The sequence below is a fragment of the Nomascus leucogenys genome, chromosome 14, assembly GCF_006542625.1.
Source record: "Nomascus leucogenys isolate Asia chromosome 14, Asia_NLE_v1, whole genome shotgun sequence".
Lineage (NCBI taxonomy): Eukaryota > Metazoa > Chordata > Mammalia > Primates > Hylobatidae > Nomascus > Nomascus leucogenys.
Window position 1 is genome coordinate 87,946,359 of NC_044394.1, and position 24,037 is coordinate 87,970,395.

The following is a 24,037-nucleotide window of genomic DNA, read 5'->3' on the forward strand; positions in this document are numbered from 1 at the left end:
CAGTCTCCTTGACCAACTTCATGTCGCCAGCTACAAGAAGACAGACCTTGCAGTTTGGCACTCAGCAAGGACATGCAGGGATTCTTGGGGCCTCGGCCAAAGGCAGCATGATATAGATGGACCATAGTTTAATTAATCATCCTGTCTTGTTATTTAGAAGTTTCCACTTTGTTCCTGTAAGAAAGAATCCTGTAACATTCTTGTGGATAAAGTTTTGCTCACATTTCCAGTGATTTTCTTAGGCTAGATTCCTGTAAGTGGACTTAGTGGGTTAGGGAGTTTAACTTTGTAGTCTCTGGGTTTTCAGAAAGTGTGAATCAGTTTACACCTCACACTAGTATATGATGATGCTTGTTAATTTATCCTTCCCAACATTGAATTTGTATTTTTTTAAACTTTTTTGAATTTTAACTTTTTTTTTTTTTTTTGAGGCAGAGTCTTGCTCTGTCACCCATGCTGGAGTGCAGTGGTGCGATCTTGGCTCACTGCAACCTCCACCTCCCTGATTCAAGCAGTTCCCCTGCCTCAGCCTCCCAAGTAGCCATGCCTGGCTAATTTTTTTGTATTTTTAGTAGAGAAGGGGTTTCACCATGTTGGCCAGAGTGGTCTCAAACTCCTGACCTCAGGCAGTCTGCCCGCCTCAGCCTCCCAAAGTGCTGAGATTCAGGCGTGAGCTACTGCGCCCGGCTGAATATTTTTTTAATCATTTGGGTTGTTGATATAATTAAAATTTTTTCCTGCCTCTCTCAGCATTGGCAGGATGAACTTTGTTCTAAGAACCTTAGCTAGTGTTTACGTGTATTAGAATGGGGAAATTATAGCAGCTTCTTTCCCAGGTTGTTTTTTATTCATCTATTCAACAGATATTTATTGAACACCTGTTATGAGCTGGGCATTCTATGGGCCTTGCAATTTAGACATGAATAGAGTTCTCAGGTACCTTACATTCTAATTAGAAGGAGGACTTTGACTTCTAACCAAGACCTGTTTAATTCATAGGAGGGTTTCTTTTCTTTTTTTTTAAACTGCACTCACTGTCATCCCCCCAAAGGATGAAGGTCTCAAGTTATGGTGAAAATTCAAACCTTGTCTGGGCATGGTGGCTCACGCCTGTCATCCCAGCACTTTGGGAGGCCAAGGCAGGTGGATCACGAGGTCAGGAGATCGAAACCATCCTGGCTAACACAGTGAAACCTTGTCTCTACTAAAAGTACGAAAAAATTAGCCGGGCGTGGTGGTGGGCGTCTGTAGTCCCATCTACTCAGGAGGCTGAGGCAGGAGAATGGCGTGAACCCAGGAAGCCTGGGCGACAGAGCGAGACTCCATCTCAAAAAGAAAGAAAAGGAATTCAAACCTTGAAATTCCACCTTGTGAATAATCTTAGTCTAATTTTTGCCATGTTTGTTGGAATATAGGCCAGTCGTTGAACTTTGTGTTCCTAACCTCTCAGCATCCTTGTGTCCCCTGGTGATTGTGAAGGCTTTTTTTTTTTTTAATGAGATCTTGCTCTGTCACTGAGGCTGGAGTGCAGTGGCATGATCATAGCTCACTGCAGCCTTGACTTCCTGGGCTCAAGTGATCTTCTCACCCCAGTGGTATTTTCTAATAGACATCTGTGTCACCAAAATATGTTAAAGACTTTTGAAGATGAGTCCACTCAAATAATGATTTAGTTCCGAATAGACAGATTTTTAAATCCTTTTTTGTTTTTTACATGGAGTCTCACTGTGTCACTCAATTCTCTGAAGGACTTCAAATAACCTCAGTAGCAAACTAGGGGTACTAACTGACATTTTCAGCACCTTTAATTGGTGATGATGAGCACATTAATTTCCATTTATCTATTTGCTGCAGACTTTTCAGGTTCCTTCTCCTTGTTTTAAAAAAATTATTGAGGTATAATTTACATGGAAAAAATGGTATCCATTTAAAGTGTACAGTTTGGCCAGCCGTGGTGGCTCATGCCTGTAATCCCAGCACTTCGAGAGGCCGAGCCGAGTGGATCACTTGAGATCAGGTGTTCAAGACCAGCCTGGCCAACATGGTGAAACCCTGTCTCTACTAAAAATACAAAAATTAGCTGGGCGTTGTGGTGGGCACCTGTAATCCCAGCTACTAGGGTGGCCGTGGCACAAGAATCGCTTGAACCCAGGGTGCGGCAGTTGCAGTGAGCTGAGATCATGCCACTGCACTCCAGCCTAGGTGACAGAGCAAGACCCTGTCTCAAAAAATAAATAAATAAATAAATAGTATACAATTTGATGGGATATATTCAACAGTTTTGTACATCAGTGAAACCACTATAACAATAAAGCACAATATTTTCTTAACCTGAAAAAGATTCATGGCCCTTTTTGTTTTGTTTTTCTTTTTTTGGGTTTTTTTTTTTTTTTTTTTTTTTTTTTTTTTTTTTTCTGAGACAGTGTCTTGCTCTTTCTCTCAGGCTGGAGTGTGGTGGCATGAACACAGCTCACTGCAACCTCAACCTCTTGGGCTCAAGCAATCCTTCCACCTCAGCCTCCCAAATAGCTGGGACTACAGGCTTGCACCACCATGCCCAGCTAATTGTTTATTTATGTTGCCCAGACTGGTCTCGAGCTGCTGGGCTTAAGCAGTCCCCCTGCCTCAGCCTCCCAAAGTGCTGCCACCGAGCCTGGCCGCTTCATGTCCTTTTGCAGTCCATTCCTCCCTCTACCCCTGGCTCCAGGCAACCACTGATCTGCTTTTTGTGACTACAGATGAGTTTGTATTTCCTAGAATTTTATGTAAGTGAAATCATACAATGTTACAATGTATATTCTGTGTCTGGCTTTCTTTCCTTTTCTTTTTTTTTTCTTTTTTTTTTTTTTAAATAAACCCACTGCCAACATCATACGTGTCTGGCTTTTACTCAGAATGATATGTTTGAGGCTGGGCGCGGTGGCTCACGCCTATAATCCCAGCACTTTGGGAGGCCGAGGCAAGCGGATCACTTGAGATCGGGAGTTCGAGACCAGCCTGGCCAAAATGGCTGTCTCTGCTAAAAATACAAAAAGCTACTCTGGGGGTGGAGGCAGGAGAATTGCTTGAACCCGGGAGGCGGAGGCTGCAGTGAGCTGAGATTGTGCTATTGCACTCTAGCCTGGGTGACAGAGCTAGACTCTGTCTCAAAATAAATAAATAAATAAATAAATAAATAAATAAATAAATAAATAAATAAATAAAGTTTGAGGTTCATTGTTGGGGGTATCAGTTGTTCCTTTTCATTGCTGAGTAATGTTCCACTGTGTGGCTGCACCACGTTTTTGGTCACCTGTTGATGAACATATGAGTTGTTTCCAGATTTGGGCTATTGTGTATAAAACTGCTGGGAACATTCATGTATAAGTCATTATATGGATATGTTTTCACTTCTCTTGGGTTATACCTACACATGGAATGGCTGGATTGTGTGACAGACCATTTTCCCCTTAAAAATGTTTTATTATGTATAAACTATAATAGAGGTTAGTTAGGAATGGAATGTACAAATGATATGTAACTAGTTTTAAAATAAGTCTTAGAAGAGCTTTTATTTAACATAAGTATAATATGCAAATCAGTTAAAGATTATTATAAGTATATTATTTTGCATAAATTAAAAACTGGATTTACCTGAAAAAAGTGACATAAAACTTCAGTCACAAACTAAATGCAAAAATTTATTTTATATTCCTGTCCTAAAAATAACAATTTTGGGCTGGGCATGATGGCTCACACCTGTAATCGTAGCATTTTTTTGAGGTTGAGGTAGGAAGATTGCTTGAGCCCAGGAATTTGAGACCAGCCTGGGCAACATAGTGAGACTGTGTCTCTACAAATAAAAAAGAAGAAAATTAGTTTGGCATGGTGGTGCACACCTGTGGTCCCAGCTACTTAGGAGGCTAAGGTGGGAGGATTGCTTAAACCAGGGAGGTGGAGGCTGCAGTGAGCCAAGATTGCACCACTGCACTCCAGCCTGGGCAACACAGTGAGACCCTGTCTCAAAAAAATAAAAAAGAAAAAAGAAAACAAAACCACAATTTTGTATTTCCTTAAAATTGAGGGAAAGTCATGTAAAAACTAGAAGTATAAATTCTTATGGGTAGGCAAATCTACATAGGAGGGTTTGTTTTTGAAGCATGGCAGATCAGAGAAGACAGTTGCTCTTGGAAAGTTCTGTCAGCATCACACGCATGCCTTTCCTTTCCGAGTTTATCTAGATGCACTGCTCCTCAGTAGCCAGTGGCTTTGTCCACGACAGTCCAGACACACAATGTGACATAGCTTCACAAAACGGCCACTTTGACCCTCCCTCCCTACTCCACGTGTATCTGGAGGAGAGGATCCTAGCATGTCATCAGCCAGGTGTTTGCAGTATGCTGGATTGATTACATCATTACCACTCAGTGGTGAATCGTTTTAAAAAAGGGGTGGGGTGGGTGTCTCCATGTATTTTTTAAGGGATTATTTTAAAAATCATTTTAGAACAATTCTGCAAGGGTTTTTTGGTGTCTGAAGTACTAGGCTAGACAATGTACTTTGGAACTAAGATTTTAATTAAAGGTTACTCTAAAGAATCAGTGATTTATGTCCCCAGATGAGATAGATGGCAGGAGTTAAAAGTAAAGTTTGCAGAAGTCGGTGTTTTCATAATTGGAGTATGGCAAATCACCTATTTAGTCCATTTAGTACCTTATTATACACTGTCTTCTGTCCTAACTGTTATTACTGCTCAGTTAATGTTTATGATCTACTGTTAGATTCCCTAAGGGCAGTGCGCAAACCCCATGTAATTAGGGATGTCAGCAGCCCTCCAACCCTTCGTTGTTATCTTTATTTATTTATTTATTAAGTAGAGACAAGGTCTCACCATGTTGCTCAGGCTGGTCTCGAACTCCTGGGCTCAAGTGATCCTCCCGCAAGTGTTGAGATAACAGGCATGAGCCACTGCCTGGCCAAGAGCATGAGTCTTCTGGGGAGGTTTGGCACTTGCCTGTGGCACTGGCCTTGTGAGTTGTTTTTATTTTTTCTTCCTTTTTTTCCTTATAATTAAATTAGAGATAGGGTCTCACTATATTGCCCAGGCTGGTCTAGAACTCCTGGCCTCAAGCGATCCTCCTGCCTCAGCCTCCCAAAGTGCTAGGATTGAAGGCATGAGCAATCACGCCCAGCCTGACCATTTACTGACAGTCTGTTAGCTGTGCTGGGGTGACATGAGAGGCTTGCCTCTGATTGTCCTCATGCTCCTGGTGACTCTGGTGCCCCTCTCCCACCCTGCCCTACACTCACTGTCATACATGTGCCTTAAGACTTTGGGAAAAGGAAGAGTAAACTTTGGGGGAGATTTGGTAATCCTGAGTGTACTTTTTCTTGCTTTATGTGTTCTTGTGTGTCCTGTTTCCCAAGATTTTGAATGTCTTGGTAGGACTAGTCTTGAACTAAACAATAACAACAAAATTCATGTGTTACAGTACTATCTATGGCTTTGTATTTAATTAGGCATTTTAACACTTTCAGTATCATATTTAATCTGTATAATCAATAATATTTAAACAAGAGACACACAACAAAGGAGATGCAGCATAGAGTAATTTGTTGCAAAGGAGAAAGACTGTTTTAAAAGTTAGGTGCAGAATAGCCAGTACATTCTGAGAGAAAAAGGATTCATGGTCGGCTACTTATAAGAATGAGACAGCAGATGTGTGGTATTATTTCTGAGGGCTCTGTTCTGTTCCATTGGTCTGTATATCTGTTTTGGTACCAGTACAATGCTGTTTTGGTTACTGTAGCCTTGTAGTATAGTTTGAAGTCAGGTAGGGTGATGCCTCCAGCTTTGTTCTTTTGGCTTAGGATTGTCTTGGCAATGCGGGCTCTTTTTTGGTTCCATATGAACTTTAAAGTAGTTTTTTCCAATTCTGTGAAGAAAGTCACTGGTAGCTTGATGGGAATGGCACTGAATCTATAAATTACCTTGGGCAGTATGGTCATTTTCACGATATTGATTCTTGCTATCCATGAGCATAGAATGTTCTTCCATTTGTTTGTGTCCTCTTTTGTTAAGCAGTGGTTTGTAGTTCTCCTTGAAGAGGTCCTTCACATCCCTTGTGATATGAGGTGTGTGACCTTACTTATATTTACATGATTAAGATTATAAACTGAAATACATTGTTGAAGTTCTCTGTCTTGGCCGGGTGCAGTGGCTCACGCCTGTAATCCCAGCACATTGGGAGGCCAAGGCGGGTGGATCATGAGGTCAGGAGTTTGCGGCCAGTCTGGCCAATAGCGAAACCCCGTCTCTACTAAAAATACAAAAATTAGCTGTGCGTGGTGGTGCGCACCTGTAGTCTCAGTTACTCAGGAAGCTGAGGCAGGAGAATCACTTGAACCCAGGAGGCAGAGGTTGTGGTGAGCTGAGATCACGCCACTGCACTCCAGCCTGGGCAACAGAGCAAGACTCCGTCTCAAAAAAAAAAAGAAGTTCTCTATCCTGTCTGAGATGATCAGCAGCATTGTTTATCCCTGTAGCCCTGGTACTCTTTATTGATAGTAGAGATTTTACTCCAATTAGGTACTTTTTAAAGGAAATCTCTATGAAAATCTCTATTAAAATGCATATTAAAAAACTCCTTTACAGTGGAAAAGAGTAATAACTAACATTTCCCTTTTTCCTCCCAAGCTCTAAACCTACTAGAAATAGAAAAAAAATCTGAAAGTGGAGATCATATGATCAGCCTTGTAACTGGTAAAGAGAGGGAGATGGAAGAGTCCTCATTTCAAACATCTAGGAAATATGTTGCAAATTTGTAAAATAGGTTAAATTTCTCCATTTCTTTCCCAGTAATAGGATCTTTGAACTAGACTATTTGAAATTATCATTTGAGGCCATGCACGGTGGCTCACGCCTGTTATCCCAGCACTTTGGGAGGCCGTGGCGGGCAGATCATTTGAGGTCAGGAGTTCGAAACCAGCCTGGCCAACATGGTGAAACCCTGTCTTTACTAAAAATACAAAACAATTAGCTGGGCATGGTGGCAGGCGCCTGTAATCCCAGCTACTCAGGAGGCTGAGGGAAGAGAATTGATTGAACCCAGGAGGCAGGGGTTGCAGTGAGCCGAGATCGTACCACTGCACTCCAGCCTGGGTGACACAGCAAGACTCTGTCTCAAAAAAAAAAAAAAAAACACCAAAAAACACAAAAGATGAAATTATCATTTGATATAACAATAGCAGAGAGATACCTGTACTCTGCTTCCTTCTTCGTTTATGCAGTCAATCCTTGTTATTTGTGGATTTTGTATTCAGGAATTTTCCTACTCACTAAAGCTTATTTGTAACCCGCAGATCAGTCCAAAGGTCGTGCTTTCGTGGTCATTTCTGGACATTCACAGAGCAGTGAAAAATACAGTTTGCTCAGTGTACAGATTTCCAGCCTGTGAAACAAGGTGACTGATTCTTGTTTCAGCCCTCATACTGTAAACAAATGACCTTTATGTGGTCTATTTAGCATTACTTTTTTTTTTTTTGTATTTTTGTGCCTTTGCTGGTGACTTTGCTCTTTAAAATGGCCCCTAATCATAATGCTGAATTTCTGTCTATTGGTCCTAAGTACAAGAGGCCATGATGTGGCTTATGGAGAAAATACAGTATGTTAGCGAAGCTTTGCTCAGGAATGAGTTACAGTGCTGTTGGCCGTGAGTTCAACATTAATGAATCAACAGTTGGCTGGGCATGGTGGCTCACATCTGTAATCCCAGCACTGTGGGAGGCTGAGGCAGGTGGATTGCTTGAGCCCAGGGCTTTGAGACCAGCCTGGGCAACACGACAAAACCCTGTCTCTACTAAAAATAGAGCCCATGTCCTCCCATGTGCGCCCATGGTCCCAACTATTCAGGTGGCTAAGGTGGGAGGATTGCTTGAGTCTGGGAGGTGGAGGTTGCAGTGAGCCAGGATGTCACCACTGGACTCCAGCCTGGGTGACAGAGTGAGACCCTGTCTCAAAACAAAACGAAACAAAACAATATATATTAAATAAGCCATCTTTAAACAGAAACCCATATAAACAAGGTTGTATATTGTTCATTTGACAAAAGCGTGACCAGAGGTCTGTAGGAACCTAACCTGTATTTCCCCTAGGAGCAACGGTTTAGTCTTTTCCAGTTCAGTGCTAGCAACAACTTTTTTTTTTTTTTTTTTTTTTTTTTTTGAGATGGAGTCTCGTTCTCTCGCCTGGTCTGGAGCACAGTGGTGTGATCTCGGCTCACTGCAACCTCCGCCTCTCGGGTTCAAGCAATACTCCTGTCTCAGCCTCCTGAGTAGCTGGGATTACAGGCGCCCGCCACCGCGCCCATCTAATTTTGTATTTTTCATAGAGATGGGGTTTCACCATGCTGGCCAGGCTGGTCTCGAACTCTCACCTTGTGATCCACCTGCCTAGGCCTCCCAAAGTGCCGGGATTACAGGCATGAGCCACTGTGCCTGGCAACAGCAACAACTTTTTAAACAATAACTACTTTGAATGGCAAGAATCAACTATAGCTTAGCCCTCTTCCTACCCCTAAACTTCAGGCTGTGACATCCCATTGCCACATTTGACATCTCCCGGGGGATACCTACAGGGTCTCTCATAGTTGGCATGGCCACAGCAGAGCCCCTGGTTCCGTGTCCCTCTCAATTCACCCCACCCAAGAAATAGCATATCTGCTCACACAGGTGTTCCCATCAAATGTTTTGAATGTTTTGATATCAGCCTTCCCTTTCTTTTGTTTTCCCTATCCAGTTCATTAGTAGTACTGTTTATTCTACTTCCAAAATGCATCTTGAAGTAATCTGTTTTTCTGCATCTCTGCTGCTGATGTGCTAGTGGAGGCCACTGAATTACTTGCCTGGATGCCACGTGAGCTTCCCATAGTTGATGCCACTCGGTGCACCCATATCTCATGTTCCCTTCCTTCTGGGCACGTGGAGAAGCATATTCTCACCCCCTGGCCATTGATTTGCTGTCCTTTTCAGACCCAGAGGGAGCAGGCTAAGAAATATTTTGTGGAATAAGTATGTGGTATTATTTTAGGAGCATTTGGTATTTCTTTGGGTAATAGTAGCTTCTGCAATTTGAGGACAGCTTCTCAATCTGTTAGGAATATTTTTTGAACTGCAAGGGATTTTTTTTTTAGGGCAGATAAACATCAGATAAACATCTGAACAATGTATTAAGTAAAAGCTTGGAGAAAATTTTGGGTAAAAAAAAACACTTCAAAAATAGATTGTTTTAGAGTTCTTTTTTTCTGAAACCACTTGCCTTCTAAAGCAAGACAATTAGATTTTAAACAATAGTTTCTGCTTAGTTAGGTTTTTTTTATTTTTTATTTTTATTTATTATTATTATTTTTTTGAGACAGGGATCTCAATTTGTCACCCAGGCTGGAATGCAATGGCATGATCATAGCTTACTGCAGCCTTGACCTCCTGGGCTCAAGCAATCCTCCCACCTAAATCTCCTGAGTAGCTGGGACCACAGGCACACCCACCAAACCTGGCTAATTTTTAAATTTTTTTTTTTGTAGGAGGGACGGAGTCTCAATCTGTCACCCAGACTGGAGTGCAGTGGCACAATCTCTGCTCACTGCAACCTCTGACTCCTGGGTTCAAGCAATTCTCCTGTCTCAGCCTCCCCAGTAGGTGGGATTACGGGTGCCCACCACCAAACCTGGCTAATTTTTGTATTTTTAGTGGAGACGGGGTTTCACCATGTTGACCAGGCTGGTCTTGAACTCCTGACCTCAGGTGATCTGCCTGCCTTGGCCTCCCAAAGTGCTGGCTGGTCTCAGACTTTTGGACTCAAGTGATCCTCCCACCTTGGCCTCCCAAAGTGCTGGGATTACAGGTCTGAGCCACTATGCCTGGTCCAGTTTGTTTTTAAATCAATAACAGGTTATCAAGAAGTTTGGACTGGCTGACCTTGGTGGTCCTATCTGCTGCCACCTTTGCTCTGCCCCACACAGTATGTGGATGTGCTGGGCCCGTCTCGCAAGCTCCTCTGTCATGTGATGGTTCCGTCTTCAGGGCTGTGGCAGGACTGCACTGGTTCAGTTTGCTCTGTGTCAGAGTAAAGGAAGGGTGGAGTACACACCAATTTTGTAACTTGTAACATTTGGTCTTGTGGTTTTGCAAGGAAGGGGTGATGTATAATTAGTAAGGCAGGAGAGCAAAGGAAACAGGAAGGGGATCTGCGGTGCTCCTGTATCAAAGTAGATCTCCAAAGCAAAAAGGGACAAAAGCAAGCACACTCCTCCCGCCCAACCCTGTTTTTACTTACTCTTATTTGATCAGAGAACTTTGCTTTCATAAACATCCTTGAATTAAGGCTGGAATTTTTTGGTAAAAATTCCTAACTGAATTTGGTTTAGAAGTATACAGAAAACCCAATGAATTAATTGAATAATCTCCCTTACCCCCTTCTCCAGACAATTCTCCTGTATTCTCTCAAGTAATAAAAGTACTAGAAAGGTCAATTGTATTTATCATTAAATGGCTGGTGCTTATAGTTTGTTCCTTTAATCCAGTTAAAGCAGTGAACTTTCCTGATAACCCAGGCATTGTTGTCCGCTACAGTAACCTGGACCTGTTGGATGTGTAAACATTTTCCTTTGACCCGGGACTGTGTTGAGACCATTTGTTAATCACACAGCGGGATGATCAGTACTTACACCAGCTGACGGGACACCTGGCATGACTACTCAGTGATCCTGTAAAACCAGGTCAAGCTGGTTCCATAGACAGTTCTCATTTTTGATGATAGGACTCATAGCTCTCAGAATCAGAGAATGTTCAGAGGTGAAACTTACCACAAATGTGGGTCAGCATCTTTAGCTTGTTTCCTATGTGTGGGGTGCAGTGGCGGACAGTGAGAGCCATGTGATGGGAGGAGGCTGCAGAGCTGGACTTTGAATAATGGGTAGGGTTCAGAAAAGTAGAAAATATTGTGAAATTTATTTTATTTTATTTTTTTGAACAAAGCAACAAAAACAGATTTATTGAAAATGAAAGTACACTCCACAGTGTGAGAGTGGACCCGAGCATAGGGGCTCAAGGGCCAAAAATATTGTGAAATTTATTTTAATCAAAGTGGAACATAGATATAGTTTTAAAGATCCTATACAACACAAAAATTTACATGCTTATAGCAGCATTTTTCATAAGAACCCCAAAGTGGAAACAACCATATACCATCAGCTCATGAATGCGTAAAGAAGAAGTCTGTCCCTACAAGGGAAGATTCTTTAGTCATAAAAAGGAATGAAGTTCTGACCCACGCTGCAACATGGCTGAACATAGAAAACATTGTGCCAGGTGAAAGAAACCAGTCACACAAGGCCATGTATTAGGCAAATCTGTAGAGGCAGAAAGTAGATTAGTGGTTGTCAGGGCTTTGGGGATGCGGGAAAGGGGGTGACTCCTATGGGGTACGGGGTTTTCTTTTGGGGATGATGAAAATGTTCTAGAATTAGATAGTGGTGGTGGTTGCATAACTTTGTGAATATACTAAAAATCACGGAATTGTATTGTCTAAAAATGTCCTCCCTCTCCCAGACAGTGCCTCCTCCCTGCAAATGCTGACCTCTAGATCCTTCAAGATTGGGACCGCAGTGCGGTATTTGAGTCTCCCCAGATCTCTTCCTAAATACCAGAGAATGCTGCCGAGAGTGTGCATTTTCTTAAAAGTCACTCCCTCATTAGTATACCTGTGCCACTATCTTCCCACCCCTCCCAGGGACTTTTTCTATTCTTACTCTACGAGCCTGAATACTCTGGGCCTTCAGAGCCTGATCCTTAGCGTGCCATGTAGTTGTTGTTTTTTGTTTTTTTGTTTGTTTGTTTGTTTGTTTTGTGCTGCCATTACCTGTGTCCTCCAATGAACTGTTGTGTTTTGAAGGGGGAGATACTTTGTTCTCTTGACCTTTGTAGGTCTAGCTCTTGGCTAACATAGTGCTTAGCACAGTTCAACAGACATCATTTAGAATGAACACATGGTAAAGAGTCAAATCTTTTTTGAATAAATCAGTGTACACTTTTATTATTATTATTTTTGAGACAGAGTCTGACTCTGTCACCAAGACTGGAGTGCATGGGGTGATGACAGCTCACTGCGGCCTTGACCTCCTGAGCCCAGGTGGCATCACCTGCCTCGCCCTCTGACCTCCTGAGCCCAGGTGGTCGTCACCTGCCTCGCCCTCTGAAGTAGCTGAGACTACAGGCACGCGCCACCAACACTCAGCTAATTTTTTAGTTTTCTGTAGAGACGGAGTCTCTTTATGTTGCCTAGGCCATTCTCGAATTTCTGGGCTCAAGTGATCCTCCCACCTCAGCCTTCCAAAGTGCTGAGATTATAGGCATGAGCCATCACGCCTGGCCTTTTAAATTATTACTCTGATGAGTAAATCAATATGTGAAGAGCAGCTAGAAAATGGGAGAATCGGCATTCTAAATGTGTTAGGCTCTTTCAGATGGAAAGTAAGAGAATCTCAGGTTACCATGTAGTGATACTTTATCCTAAGAAGACAGAGGAAGTAGGAAACTTGGTTGCCACACTGTCACTGTGGGTCTTGGAGCTCAGATCTCCTTGTGGGAAAATGATCTTTGTAATCAAATCTTGCAGATGTTGTATAATTTCATTAGTCTACGTGGTGAGGAATAGAGGAGGTTCAGAGAAGAATATAAATGTATTTTGTATACCTCAGAATTTTAGAAAAGAGAATCCTGAATATGGTTTTTTGGAGGGGTTGAGGAAGAAGTAACTGAGGTTTAAATTTTATCTTTGCAGTGATGCGTGTTCTGACCATCTTATTTAAAACTTAACAATACCTGACCCCACCCCCTGCCACATACTTCTCTTTTCCCCATAGCACCCATCACTTTCTGGCATGTTACTTATTATTTATTGTGTATATAGTTTTTTGCCTGTGTCTGCGTGTATAGTAGAAGCCTATTATCACTATCCCTCAAATTAGCCAGTGTGTGTGGACAAAGGGCAAACCAATGTTGACATTAACAAAGCCCTTTCAGGAAATAAGTACTGGTGAATATGCACATAGGAACTGGCACATATGCTGGGTAGAACATGAATTGCCTCTCCTCTCCCTATATATGTTCAAAAGGTAATGGAATTTGTTTTTCTTTTTTTTTTGAGACAGAGTCTCGCTCTGTTGGCAGGCTGGAGTGCAGTGGCGCAATCTCGGCTCACTGCAACCTCCGCCTCCCGGATTCAAGCAGTTCTTTTGCCTCAGCGTCCCGAGTAGCTGGGACTGCAGGTGCGTGCCACCACGCCCGGCTAATTTTTGTATTTTCAGTAGAGATGGGGTTTCACCATGTTGGCCAGGATGGTCTCGATCTCTTGATCTTGTGATCCACCCGCCTTGGCCTCCCAAAGTGCTGGGATTACAGGGGTGAGCCACCGCGCCCGGCTAGGTAATGGGATTTTTTGGTGCAATGTCTATGTCAATCTTTTAACAATCTTTTCATACAGCCAGCAGAGGGCAGCACAGATGGAATTTACTACATTCAGTATTTTTGACTTTATTTTAAAGGGCGTTTAAAACTACTGTAGCAACCACTTTTAGGAGTAGTGTGAAGTTTATTTCAATTTCAGGTTTATTCTTATTCTTTCTCGCTTGTGAATTGTGCTGTTCCTGCTTCGTCTTTATGGAGGAAGTTGTTTCTGTTTACTTTATCATCATGAATATGTCAAATTAATATGTTCCAAAGTCTTTTTGACATGTTTCCAGATGCGTCCGAGGGCTGTGGTGAGGTTGGTGATGGTGGGTCCTGAAAGGGCACTGTTCTTTTGCCTCCAGAAAGTGGCAATTACTTGAACCAGAGTTCTTCGAGGTCTTCCCAATGCTCCCAGGCTCCGCAGTGCACAGAAGACTACAGCCCCGGCTCAAGGGTCCTCTCTGAGCATCTGACCAATGCTCTTGACCCTCTTCTCAGAAAGAAAAATCCCCAAAGTGTACATACTCAAAACCACACAGTTTTTCAGTTTTGTGGCAAGTTATGGAACTGATCATGGATTTTCTTGATAGAAACTAAATAAGATCAGTCTTTGTGATGCATATGTCTCTTATTTTTTTTTTCTTGTAAGAGTTACTGGTCCTTAGGCAAAAATTGAAGTAAATGCAAATTGTGTACATAAAACAAAGGATATGGTTTAGGTTTTCTTTTTTTTTTTGACATCTAATCGGTTTTGAATTTTTCTTTTGATAACAAAAGTGCTAACAAGTCTGTGTCATGAAGGTATGTACTAGCAAATGTGATCAGAAATCCCATAGCTTGCTTTGCTAGGTACAAGGTAAACCTATGTCAAGGAATGGCAAGTTCTTTGAATTCTTGGTGACACATTACATATATCCTTTGTCATCAACTCTTTTTTTCCCCCCAGGTCTAATAGATGCATTAATGTCTATAAACAAAAATAGTGTACATCTATGTTTTTTAGGTAACCAAAGTAGAAGGAACCTTTGAAAGAATTGTGCAGTGTGTCCAGGTGTCTGGATTTCTGCCTGCAGAGGCTGGACAAGTCTTTGTTATGCTCCACCCCACCTTGCAGATGTTCTTCGGGACTTTGGAGGACACTTGCATGATTGTATGCCCTAAGCTGTCTCCCATTGGCAGCTTGTTAGGAAAGGTCTAAGCTGCAGAGAGAGGATACCAGGAAGCAAAATGATTTACCCCCAAATTCCAGAAAGGCTACAGGGTACCCAGGACCTCTGAGAATGGAGATAAGGAAACGAGGGTGGTTTGAAAGTGTTCATTGTGGCAGTTAAGATTCCCAGGTCTCCTCTCCATCTCCTGCAGCAAGGCAGTTTCTCTTGCACTTCTGGTAAACATGAAGGTTTAATTTCTGAAGAAGGCTGTGAAGATACAGAGAGCAAGTGAAAATCTATATTTATTTTAAAAAATACCAACCAAGAAGCAGCACTGAAAAAGTCTGTATATTTAACTGTGAGATCCCCATCCTTTCTTCCTCAGTGTAGCCCCCACAAATACTGGTCGTCACTTTTACACTCCACACAGCCCAGGTAGGGGATTGGAGAATACTTCTTTGGGTAACTAGTCTAAGCAAAAATAAGCTTACAGAGCCCTACATGTGGGGTCTTTACACATTACTGCCTTATCATATTACATTGCCACACATCAATCTGTAGGCCATGCCTACCACACAGCTTTTAACCAGGTTATTAATTAGTGTGTCACTGTTAAATGAGAAGAAATAGACTATGCTTGCTAGAGACTTAAGGAAAACCTTCAGTGTTAGCAAGCAAAAGAGCAAATAGAAGTTTAAGGAAATACATCGTGGGATATGTAGAAGAAAGCTTTAAAAACTATATACTTAAGAGTCTCAGATATTAAATGAATGAAACAATAATAGGCTGCTATCAAAAAGGACTATGGGTTGAGTATTTCTTATCTGAAATGCTTGGAACCAGACGTGTTCTAGATTTCACTATTTTTTGGAGTTTGGAGTACCCGCATTGTACTTGCCAGAGCATCCCTAACCTGAAAACTAGAAATCCAAAATGCTCCAGTGAGCATTTCCTTTGAGTGTCATGTTGGCACTCACAACGTTTAGGATTTGGGCATGTTTCAGGGATTTGCGATTTGGGGTTTGTGTTAGGTAGACAGCTTCAGAGGCCATGACACGGGAGCAAAGCTGGAAGGTAGGACTGCTGGCTGGAGACCAGTGTGGAGTCTGGTGCACTGTGGACGAGGACAGAGAAGGAGGGGCTGGTGAGTGGATGGAGATGATGGGAGAATTCTCTACCGTCCCACCCAGAGATAATGATTGTGAATGTGTCTAGTATATATTTTTCCTGGCTTATTTCTTTTTTCATTTTTATAGTCTATGCATTTTTGTTACATGATTTTTTCATTTAACAGTATAACATAGACATCTTTCTGTCTCTACAAAAATAGTTAACGCAACATTTTCCAATTACTTGTTTTAAGTGCCAAGGAATACTTTTAAGTAATTCACGGGACAAATGCCCACACTAAATAAATACAACAGAAGCTCTGACACCACCACACCACAGAAGCATACACATTAAAATACTACATTATGTCTGTCTAGTTGGCATGTGTTTTAAATGATAATCCACACTGTGCATTTAGCCTGTGGCTAGGCTAGCACTTTATTTTTTATTTTATTTTATTTTATTTATTTATTTATTTATTTATTTATTTATTTATTTATTTATTGAGAGGGAGTCTTGCTCTGTCTCTCAGGCTGGAGTGCAGTGGCACGATCTCAGCTCACTGCAACCTCTGCCTCCCGGGTTCAGGTGATTCTCCTGCCTCAGCCTCCCGAGTAGCTGGGATTACAGGTGCGCCCACCACCACGCCCAGCTAACGTTTGTATTTTTAGTAGAGAGGGTTTCACCATGTCGGCTAGGCTGGCCTCAAACTCCTGACTTCAAGTGATCCACCTGCCTCGTCCTCCCAAAGTGCTGGAATTACAGGTGTGAGCCACCACGCCCGGCCTATTTATTTTTGAGACAGGGTCTCACTCTTGCCTAGGCTGGAGTGCAGCGGCACAATCATAGCTCACTGTAGCTTCAACCTTGCAGATTCAAGCGATCTTCCTGCCTCAGCCTCCCAAGTAGCTGGGACCACAGACATGTGCCACCACGCCCAGCTAATTTTTACATTTTTTGTAGAGACAGGGTCTCACCTTTTCTCCCAGGCTAGTCTCAAACTCCTGGGCTCAGTCAGTCCTCTCACCTCAGCCTCCTAAAGGGCTGGGATTACAGGCATGAGCCACTGGCCCAGCAGGCCAGCATGTTAGAAGACAGCTGGTAAATGAAAACAGTTATTTTGGAAATCAGTTTCATAGCAGTGTATAGTGAGCCTTAAAGTAGTTCATATCTTTTGACCAACTCTTATGCCCACTTACGGAAATTTAGCCTAAGGAACTAGTAGGAGCTGAGGAGGCAAAGGTTACAAGGATGTTGCAGCATTTTACAGGATATAAGGAAAGAAAAAGATTAATGCCCAACAGTAGAAGTGGTTAAGTAAGTTACAACATATACATAATGCAACCATTAAACATACCGGCTCCTTCAATTCTGTTCCAACCTTAGGGTTCTTTCTAGACTTCCCCCTTTTCATGTTTCCAAATTCCTTTTCCTGACAGTGGGAAACCTGGCCCCCATGATCTGGCTTGAGGGTTGCACCCCACACCTTCCTTTTGCCCCCAGCTCTACTTCCTGTCCGGCTCCATCCTGCTGTCTGCCGGAGGCTGTCCTGGAGGGAGTGTGGTTCCTGGTTGGGTTTGACCAGGAGACGGGAGGGTGAGAGAAGAGTGAAGTCGAGGTGATTCTCTTCTGCTGGTAACTGAGGCTTGCTGAATCCTCTACCGACACTCTTGCCAGAGAGCTCCCATTTGCCACTTTAGCAGCAGTATGGTGCCCCTGCACCCCGTCTTACTTAGCAGTGATGGGGGCTGCCCCTGTTGCTAGTCTGGGGGGCTTTATTACTCCTTGGTACCCTCTCTAAACTCTGCCCTCACTTTTATAGGTGGTGCCTATCTTACCCTTCTCCACACTCCCGCTCTAGGAATGTTTCTGTCTCTGGGATTATGATTGATACGGGTATTATGCTTTCAAAAAACAAACCTAACCTAGAATGTTATATAAATATTCACGTATTTTTTTCTACTGTCATTTATTTAATTTTTTTGTAGAAATAGGATCTTGCTTTGTTGCCCAGGTTGGTTTTGAACTCCTGGCTTCAAGCAGTCCTCCCACCTTGTCCTCCCAAAGTGCTGGGGTTACAGACATGAACCACAACTCCCAGCCTAGTTTTGAAACATTTTAGACAATTACATGCTTGTGTATTCCCACCTAATCTATCGCGGGAGGGGGTGAGGCTAAAATCTATTTAGGGGATTTATTAATTAAAAATATAGAATGTCTTGGATCAACAACACTTGCATCAAAATGCCCTAATGTGTGCTTTTTAATATGAATGACGAACGAGTGTTTTCTTCTACTTTGTTGATTTATTGCTTTTCACAGGGCCTGTGCTAGCTCCTGTGTGTTTCCGATATCATTTGTGCAGACACCGCTCTGAGGCCCTAGATTATTGTTCTGGTTTTGTAATGTGCCATTATTTTTTTAGTTATTTTAAAGCGTACTTTGAAACTTTTAAAAAGCTTCCATTTAAATAAATACATAGTAATCTAACACTCTGTTTGGGATTGATATTATAGATGTGCCTCATGAGCTGGGTTATTATATGTTTTAATTTCCCAGAGACAATCCCAGTTTATGCTGACTGGCTGATGTGATTATTAATAGTACCCATTTGTAATCTCAAAAATATCTCAATATGGATGATATATGGTCACTTATGAGTGAGTGAAACATACAATTTGGTGATGCAGTGGTTAAATGTCTATCTTAAGGAATTGGAGACATGAGATTCATTATTTCCTTTTTTAACAAACAGTGGTAATTGTTGTACTAGAGATGACAGTGTGGTGTTGAGCCAGGTATGCCTTGCCATGCTTCCAGCTTTAAGGGACTCTCCCTGGCCAGGAGCCTATGAGGTGGCCTGCTGTGCCCAATAGGGATGATGGCTGTTACATGAGCCAGTCAGAGTCCCTCTTTTGAGAGTGTGAACTGGAAGTATAACAAGAATGAGGCATTGAATAGTGGGAGCAGAAGCTAAAAGTCACAAGGTCTGGAGGAGCAGGGGACCTGTGAGGCTATGGGTGGGTGGAAGGAATGATGGGGCCTGTAAGGCAGAGGCTGTGGGGAGTGGAGACGGGGGACCTGGTTGGCAGCATACCAGAAGATAGCAGCTCCAGGCCTGGTGCAATGGCTCACGCCTGTAATCCCAGCACTTTGGGAGGCCGAGGCGGGTGGATCATTTGAGGTTAGGAGTTCGAGACCAGCCTGGCCAACATGGTGAAACCCCGTCTCTACTAAAAGTACAAAAATTAGCTCAGCATGGTGGCAGGCACCTGTAATCCCAGCCACTTGGGAGGCTGAGGCAGGAGAATCGCCTGAACCCAGTAGGCGGAGGTTGCAGTGAGCCGAGATTGCGCCACTGCATGCACTTCAGCCTGGGCGACAGAGCGAGACTCAGTCTCAAAAAAAAAAGAAGATAGCAGCTCCATTCTTTCACTTGCCAGGCCAGAAAGCTTGGAGTCACCCTTGACTTCTCCCTTTTACACCTCACATGGACTCCATTGGGACATCCTTGGCTGTACCCTGAAAGTAAATATAGCAAGAATATGGCCACTTTTATCAAGTAAGCCGCCAACCCGTCTCACCTGGATGACTATAGCAGCCCCGCAACTGGTCTCCAGCTCCTGTGCTGGCTGTCTCCAGTCTGTTCTTCCCCATAGCCAGAGTGGTCTTGGTACAAAGGAAGCCACAAAATGCTCTGTTGCTCAGAACCCTGGCAGCAGCTATGCATCTCACCCAGAATGGAAACCAGAGTCCTTAAAATAGCTGCCAAGGCTCCATGCAGTTCGCCCACCGCCCTCCTCACCTCTGCGACCATATCTTCCACTCCTCCCTACACTGTTCTTTCTGCTCCAGCCACAGTAGCCTCCTGGCCCTTCTCAGCAGAGGCCTTCCCTACTGCATTTCCACTTCCCCCACTCCGCAGTACTTACCTTCGGACATACTGCATATTTTACTTACTTATTTCCCCACCTTTCCCATCTCCATAGGGTGGAGACGCCATGAGGGCAGGCATTTTTGTCTCTTTAGTCCTCTGATGTCTCACTAGTGGCTGGCACTTAGTGTGCTCAGTGAATGTTGAACAGATAAGACAAAAGATAAAAGATACAACTATCTTTGTAAAAACTTTTTAAAAACAAGTGACAGGTTATGACAAAATATTTGTAACATTTCATACAAAGGATTTGTAATCTACAAATCATTTAAAAAATGATAAGCGATAGGAAAGTGGGCAACGCCTTTGAAAAAGCAATTCACGAAAGAGGAAATACCTCAAACTTACGAAAAGATAATCAGCATCATCAGTAGTCAGGTCAGTGCAAATGACCAAAAACAACGAGAAACCGTTTCCCACTGTCTGACTGGCAGAAGTTAAGTTTGATCCCATCAGGGATGTGGCAAGCACTTTGGCAGCATCTGTGAAAGCTTTAAGTACTCAGGCCTCATGACCAGCTTTTCTGCCTTTGGGTGTCTATTCCAGAGAAATGCTATACCATTTGACAGTAGGGAGAAAATAGAAGTGACCTGTCCTCTTATAAGTTGGGATCACTGGCTGTGAATCAGACCTGATACCAGAAGATAGAAATGCTGTTTGGGAATCATTAAACATGGGTTTTGAAATGGTGCAGGGTGGGACTTACAACTGTGATTTTGACATACTAAACCAAAAGGTGACACGTTGGGTTTATATTAATTGCCTCTACAAAACATTTTTTTTTAAAATACATGCGTGTGTATTTATTCAACTGTTACTAGGCGAGAAAGAAGAGAATGTGATGAAGTCTTTGCCCTGGAGTCACGTCAGCACCTTCAGAGTCTGACTGGAGACAGCGCCCTGTTGTCTTGCCGTAGATGTGCGTGTTCCCAGCTCCCCAGTGAGACTTGCCCAAAGTCTAGCACTTCCGGCAAAGCTGCTGCAGGTGTTTGCATTTACAACCAAGACTAATAGGAGAGGGGTTTGGGAGTCCAGCAGAGAGCAGGGTGCGGAGGTTGGGCTCTGCAGCCAGGTCTCGTGCTTTGGCAAGCCGTGTAACGTCTCTGGGTGCTAGCATCCTCATCTGTGATCTGGGGATGGCAAGGACACTCACCCCATGGGATGTTTTCAGGATTAGATGAGTTAGGTCACATCAAGCTAGGCACAGAGGAAGCGTGCAATAAATGTTATCTATTATGATGATGCAGTGGGAAGCTATATCTGGATCCAGCAGTTCTCCTTGGGAGAATTTTTTTCTATGCAGATGATTAAAGAGATGTGCCAAAACGTGTGCACACGTGTATTGAGATACAGAGAAAAATCGGAAATCACTTAGAAGTCTTACAATATGGGACTGGTTAAATATTATGTCTAGACTGAGAAGAATAATAAATGTGATAGATGTCCATTTACAGTCATGAAAAAATGTTATAAGTAAAAATAGGTAGCTATAAAAGGACATACAAAATATCGTGTGTGTGTGTGTATCTATAGAAGAGAGAGAATCTATATAATACTTACAACAAAAGTCTGGAAAATGTCTACCAAAATGTCATCAATGGCTATCTCTTGGTGATAGGATTAGGGTGTTTTTTTCCTTGTTACTATTTTCTAATCTTCAACAATGAATATGTGTCATGAACATAATAGGACTATGCAGGCAAGAATCTTTGGGTGCAGCATATTAGAAATCATAACGGAGATAAAACTGAACTTAGATTGGGAGTTTGGCCCTTGGATATATTTTTTTTTCTCTAATATCTGCTTTCTGCTTTTAGCCTGCGACCTCATAACATGCTGTAATGATTACGATCTCTTAGTCATGCTGTTGGGAAATGGGCTGTTATCTCATTGTGAGGGGACCAGGGATTTTAATGATTCCATTTTAAGAAAATGTAGTCAGCTTTCCATGGGCTCCCCATCCATGGATTTAACCTATTATGGATGGAAAATATTTGGAAAATAAAAAAAGGTCACACCTGTACTGAACACATACAGTTTTTTCTTTTCCTTTTCTTTAAACAATATAGCATAACAACTGTTCACATAGCAGTTACATTGTATTTGGTATTAGAAGTAATCTAGAGATGATTTAAAGTATATGAGTGGATGTGTGTAACTTCTGTGCAAATAATTAAGGACTCAAGCATCCGTGGGTTTTGGTGTCCATGGGGGTTCCTGGCACCAGCCCCCCTTGGATACCAAGGGACAACTGTACTGGAAAGTGAAGAGAAAAACAGCAGTGAGCCCTGGCTGTGACTTTGGTTGAGTTTGAGAAAAGACTAGAAGTGTGGCTACTAAACTAGTTTGACTCCAGTGTAAGATTGCTTTCAGGGAAGCAGATGGTTAACACATTGGGAAGGTGCTTGAGCTTGACTTCAGGAACTGGGTGGTGGCACTGACTGGGAGTGCCGCTTCTTTGGAGGCTGGAGGTTGATTGGCCCAGGCGTGCAGCCAGCCATTGCTTGTCTGTCCAGGAAGCAGCTCTGAGCTGCCCTAGTGGCTGGACAGCTTCACAGGTATCCCGGCCTCTCCCAGTCAGACCCCACAGGAAAACTTGGCTCCCAGTAAGTTACCGCTCTCCTGGAAGCACAGAACGGACTTTTTGTGTCCTGCTGTAAGGAAACAAGATGGTCCTTAAAACCAAAGAGGAGGATGGTGAGTCACAGCCACAGCCCCCAGCCTGGACTGATGCAGCTTGGGGTATATGGAGTGGAGTTTTAGGTATCTCTTTTGATTGGCGTGTGAAATCCTATGAGGATAGTTTACCGAGCCTTTTGGGGAGGAGTTAAGGACCAACCTAGACTCTGGTTTTTATCTTACTGATTTCAGGAGAAAGACTGCATAGTCTCTTAGTGGTTAGGAAGCTGAGGCTCTCTCGGGGGTGTGTGTGTGTGTGCGTGTGAGACAGAGAGAGAGAAGAGAGAGAGAAAGAGCGAGAAGAGAGAGAGATAGTAAGGTAACTCAGTGTTTTTAAACCAAAGAGGTTCCCCTCCAATCTTTGCTTTCGTTAGAGTTCCGCCTTGGGTGTTTCTTGGTAGATTCCACTTCATACTTGGTGATTGTGTCTACTTCCTGTATCGAAATAACAGTTCGTCAGAACTTCCGGGAATTCCACAAATATCCAGAAAGAATCTGATACTAAAAAGTAAAGACATTAGAGATCGGATTGAAAGAACCAGTGAAGAGTTGAGATAAATAATACTTGTTTTATTAAATAAAATGTATCTAAGGGAAGGCCGGGCGTAGTGGCTCACGCCTGTAATCCCAGCACTTTGGGAGGCCGAGGCGGGCGAATCACGAAGTCAGGAGATCGAGACCATCCTGGCTAACACGGTGAAACCCCGTCTCTACTAAAAAAAAAAATACAAAAAATTAGCCGGGCGAGGTGGCGGGCGCCTGTAGTCCCAGCTACGCGGGAGGCTGAGGCAGGAGAATGGCGTGAACCCCGGGGGGCGGAGCCTGCAGTGAGCCGAGATCGCACCACTGCACTCTAGCCTGGGTGAAAGAGCGAGACTCCTTCTCAAAAAAAGAACTTCCTTTGTCTGCTCCACACCCGTACTGTAAACAGTGGAGCTATGAGTAATGGGATGACAAGCTGTGCCTTCTAAATCCCAAGAGATTCTGCTGAAGAGCTGTGTCTTAAAGCCCTGGGTCAGCACAGGAGTTGTGTTTGTGGACGTGTGTGTGTTTTATTGTATTTTATTGTGGCACCTTTATCAGATGGTGATGTTGTAATGCTGTAAGACAAAACAGTAAAATGTGTACTGGGTTGTAGCTGGTAATGTATGATATATTTAAGTTTGGAATAAATATTTGGCTGTGTTTCAAAGTGGATTTTGTGAAAGTTATAATAAAACTTGGGGGTCCTCTTTAGGCTTTTCCCACTCCGGTTCACTATAAAGCACATATTTTAAATCCCCACCTCTAAGTGCAAATGATCCTGGACAGTGTCCACGGGCGACACTGAAAGCTGCAGCATGCGTGGGGGACGCTGGGAGGGAAGCACGCACAGGTGTCCATCACGATACTTCTGTATCTGAAGAGGGGTCAATAGTGAGGGGACGTGCCAGACCAGGGCTGAACTGCCTGCTTGGTGCTTTTCTAACTGAAAGGTGAGTCCACACTAGCCAAGATCTAGTTCCAAAGGGAACACTTTTGAGAGTGGAAGAGGACACTAGTGACTATGCTGGGACAGCAGGAGTGAGCCGGGCCTGGCCATGGTCCTTCATGCTTACTTGCTGCTGGTCCTTCCGGGTGAGCCTAGCTTCAGTCCCACCGAAGGTGCTGTGTAATAGTCACTTTTTATCCTGGAGGC

General features: G+C 43.1%; 1 protein-coding gene across 2 annotated transcripts in view; it reads left to right on the forward strand.

The window, feature by feature from the left end:
- CYTH1 (cytohesin 1) overlaps window positions 1-24,037 on the forward strand; it is a 111,792-nt gene that overhangs the window by 26,858 nt on the left and 60,897 nt on the right. The window contains exon 1 of one of the 2 annotated variants that reach the window (XM_030827009.1): window positions 22,137-22,377. The exons of the other annotated variant lie outside the window; for it this stretch is intronic. Coding sequence (XP_030682869.1) covers window positions 22,350-22,377 — 28 coding nt within the window. The 5' untranslated portion in view covers window positions 22,137-22,349. Of the gene's footprint in view, window positions 1-22,136; window positions 22,378-24,037 lie in introns of those variants that run through there. 2 annotated transcript variants of the gene reach the window in all.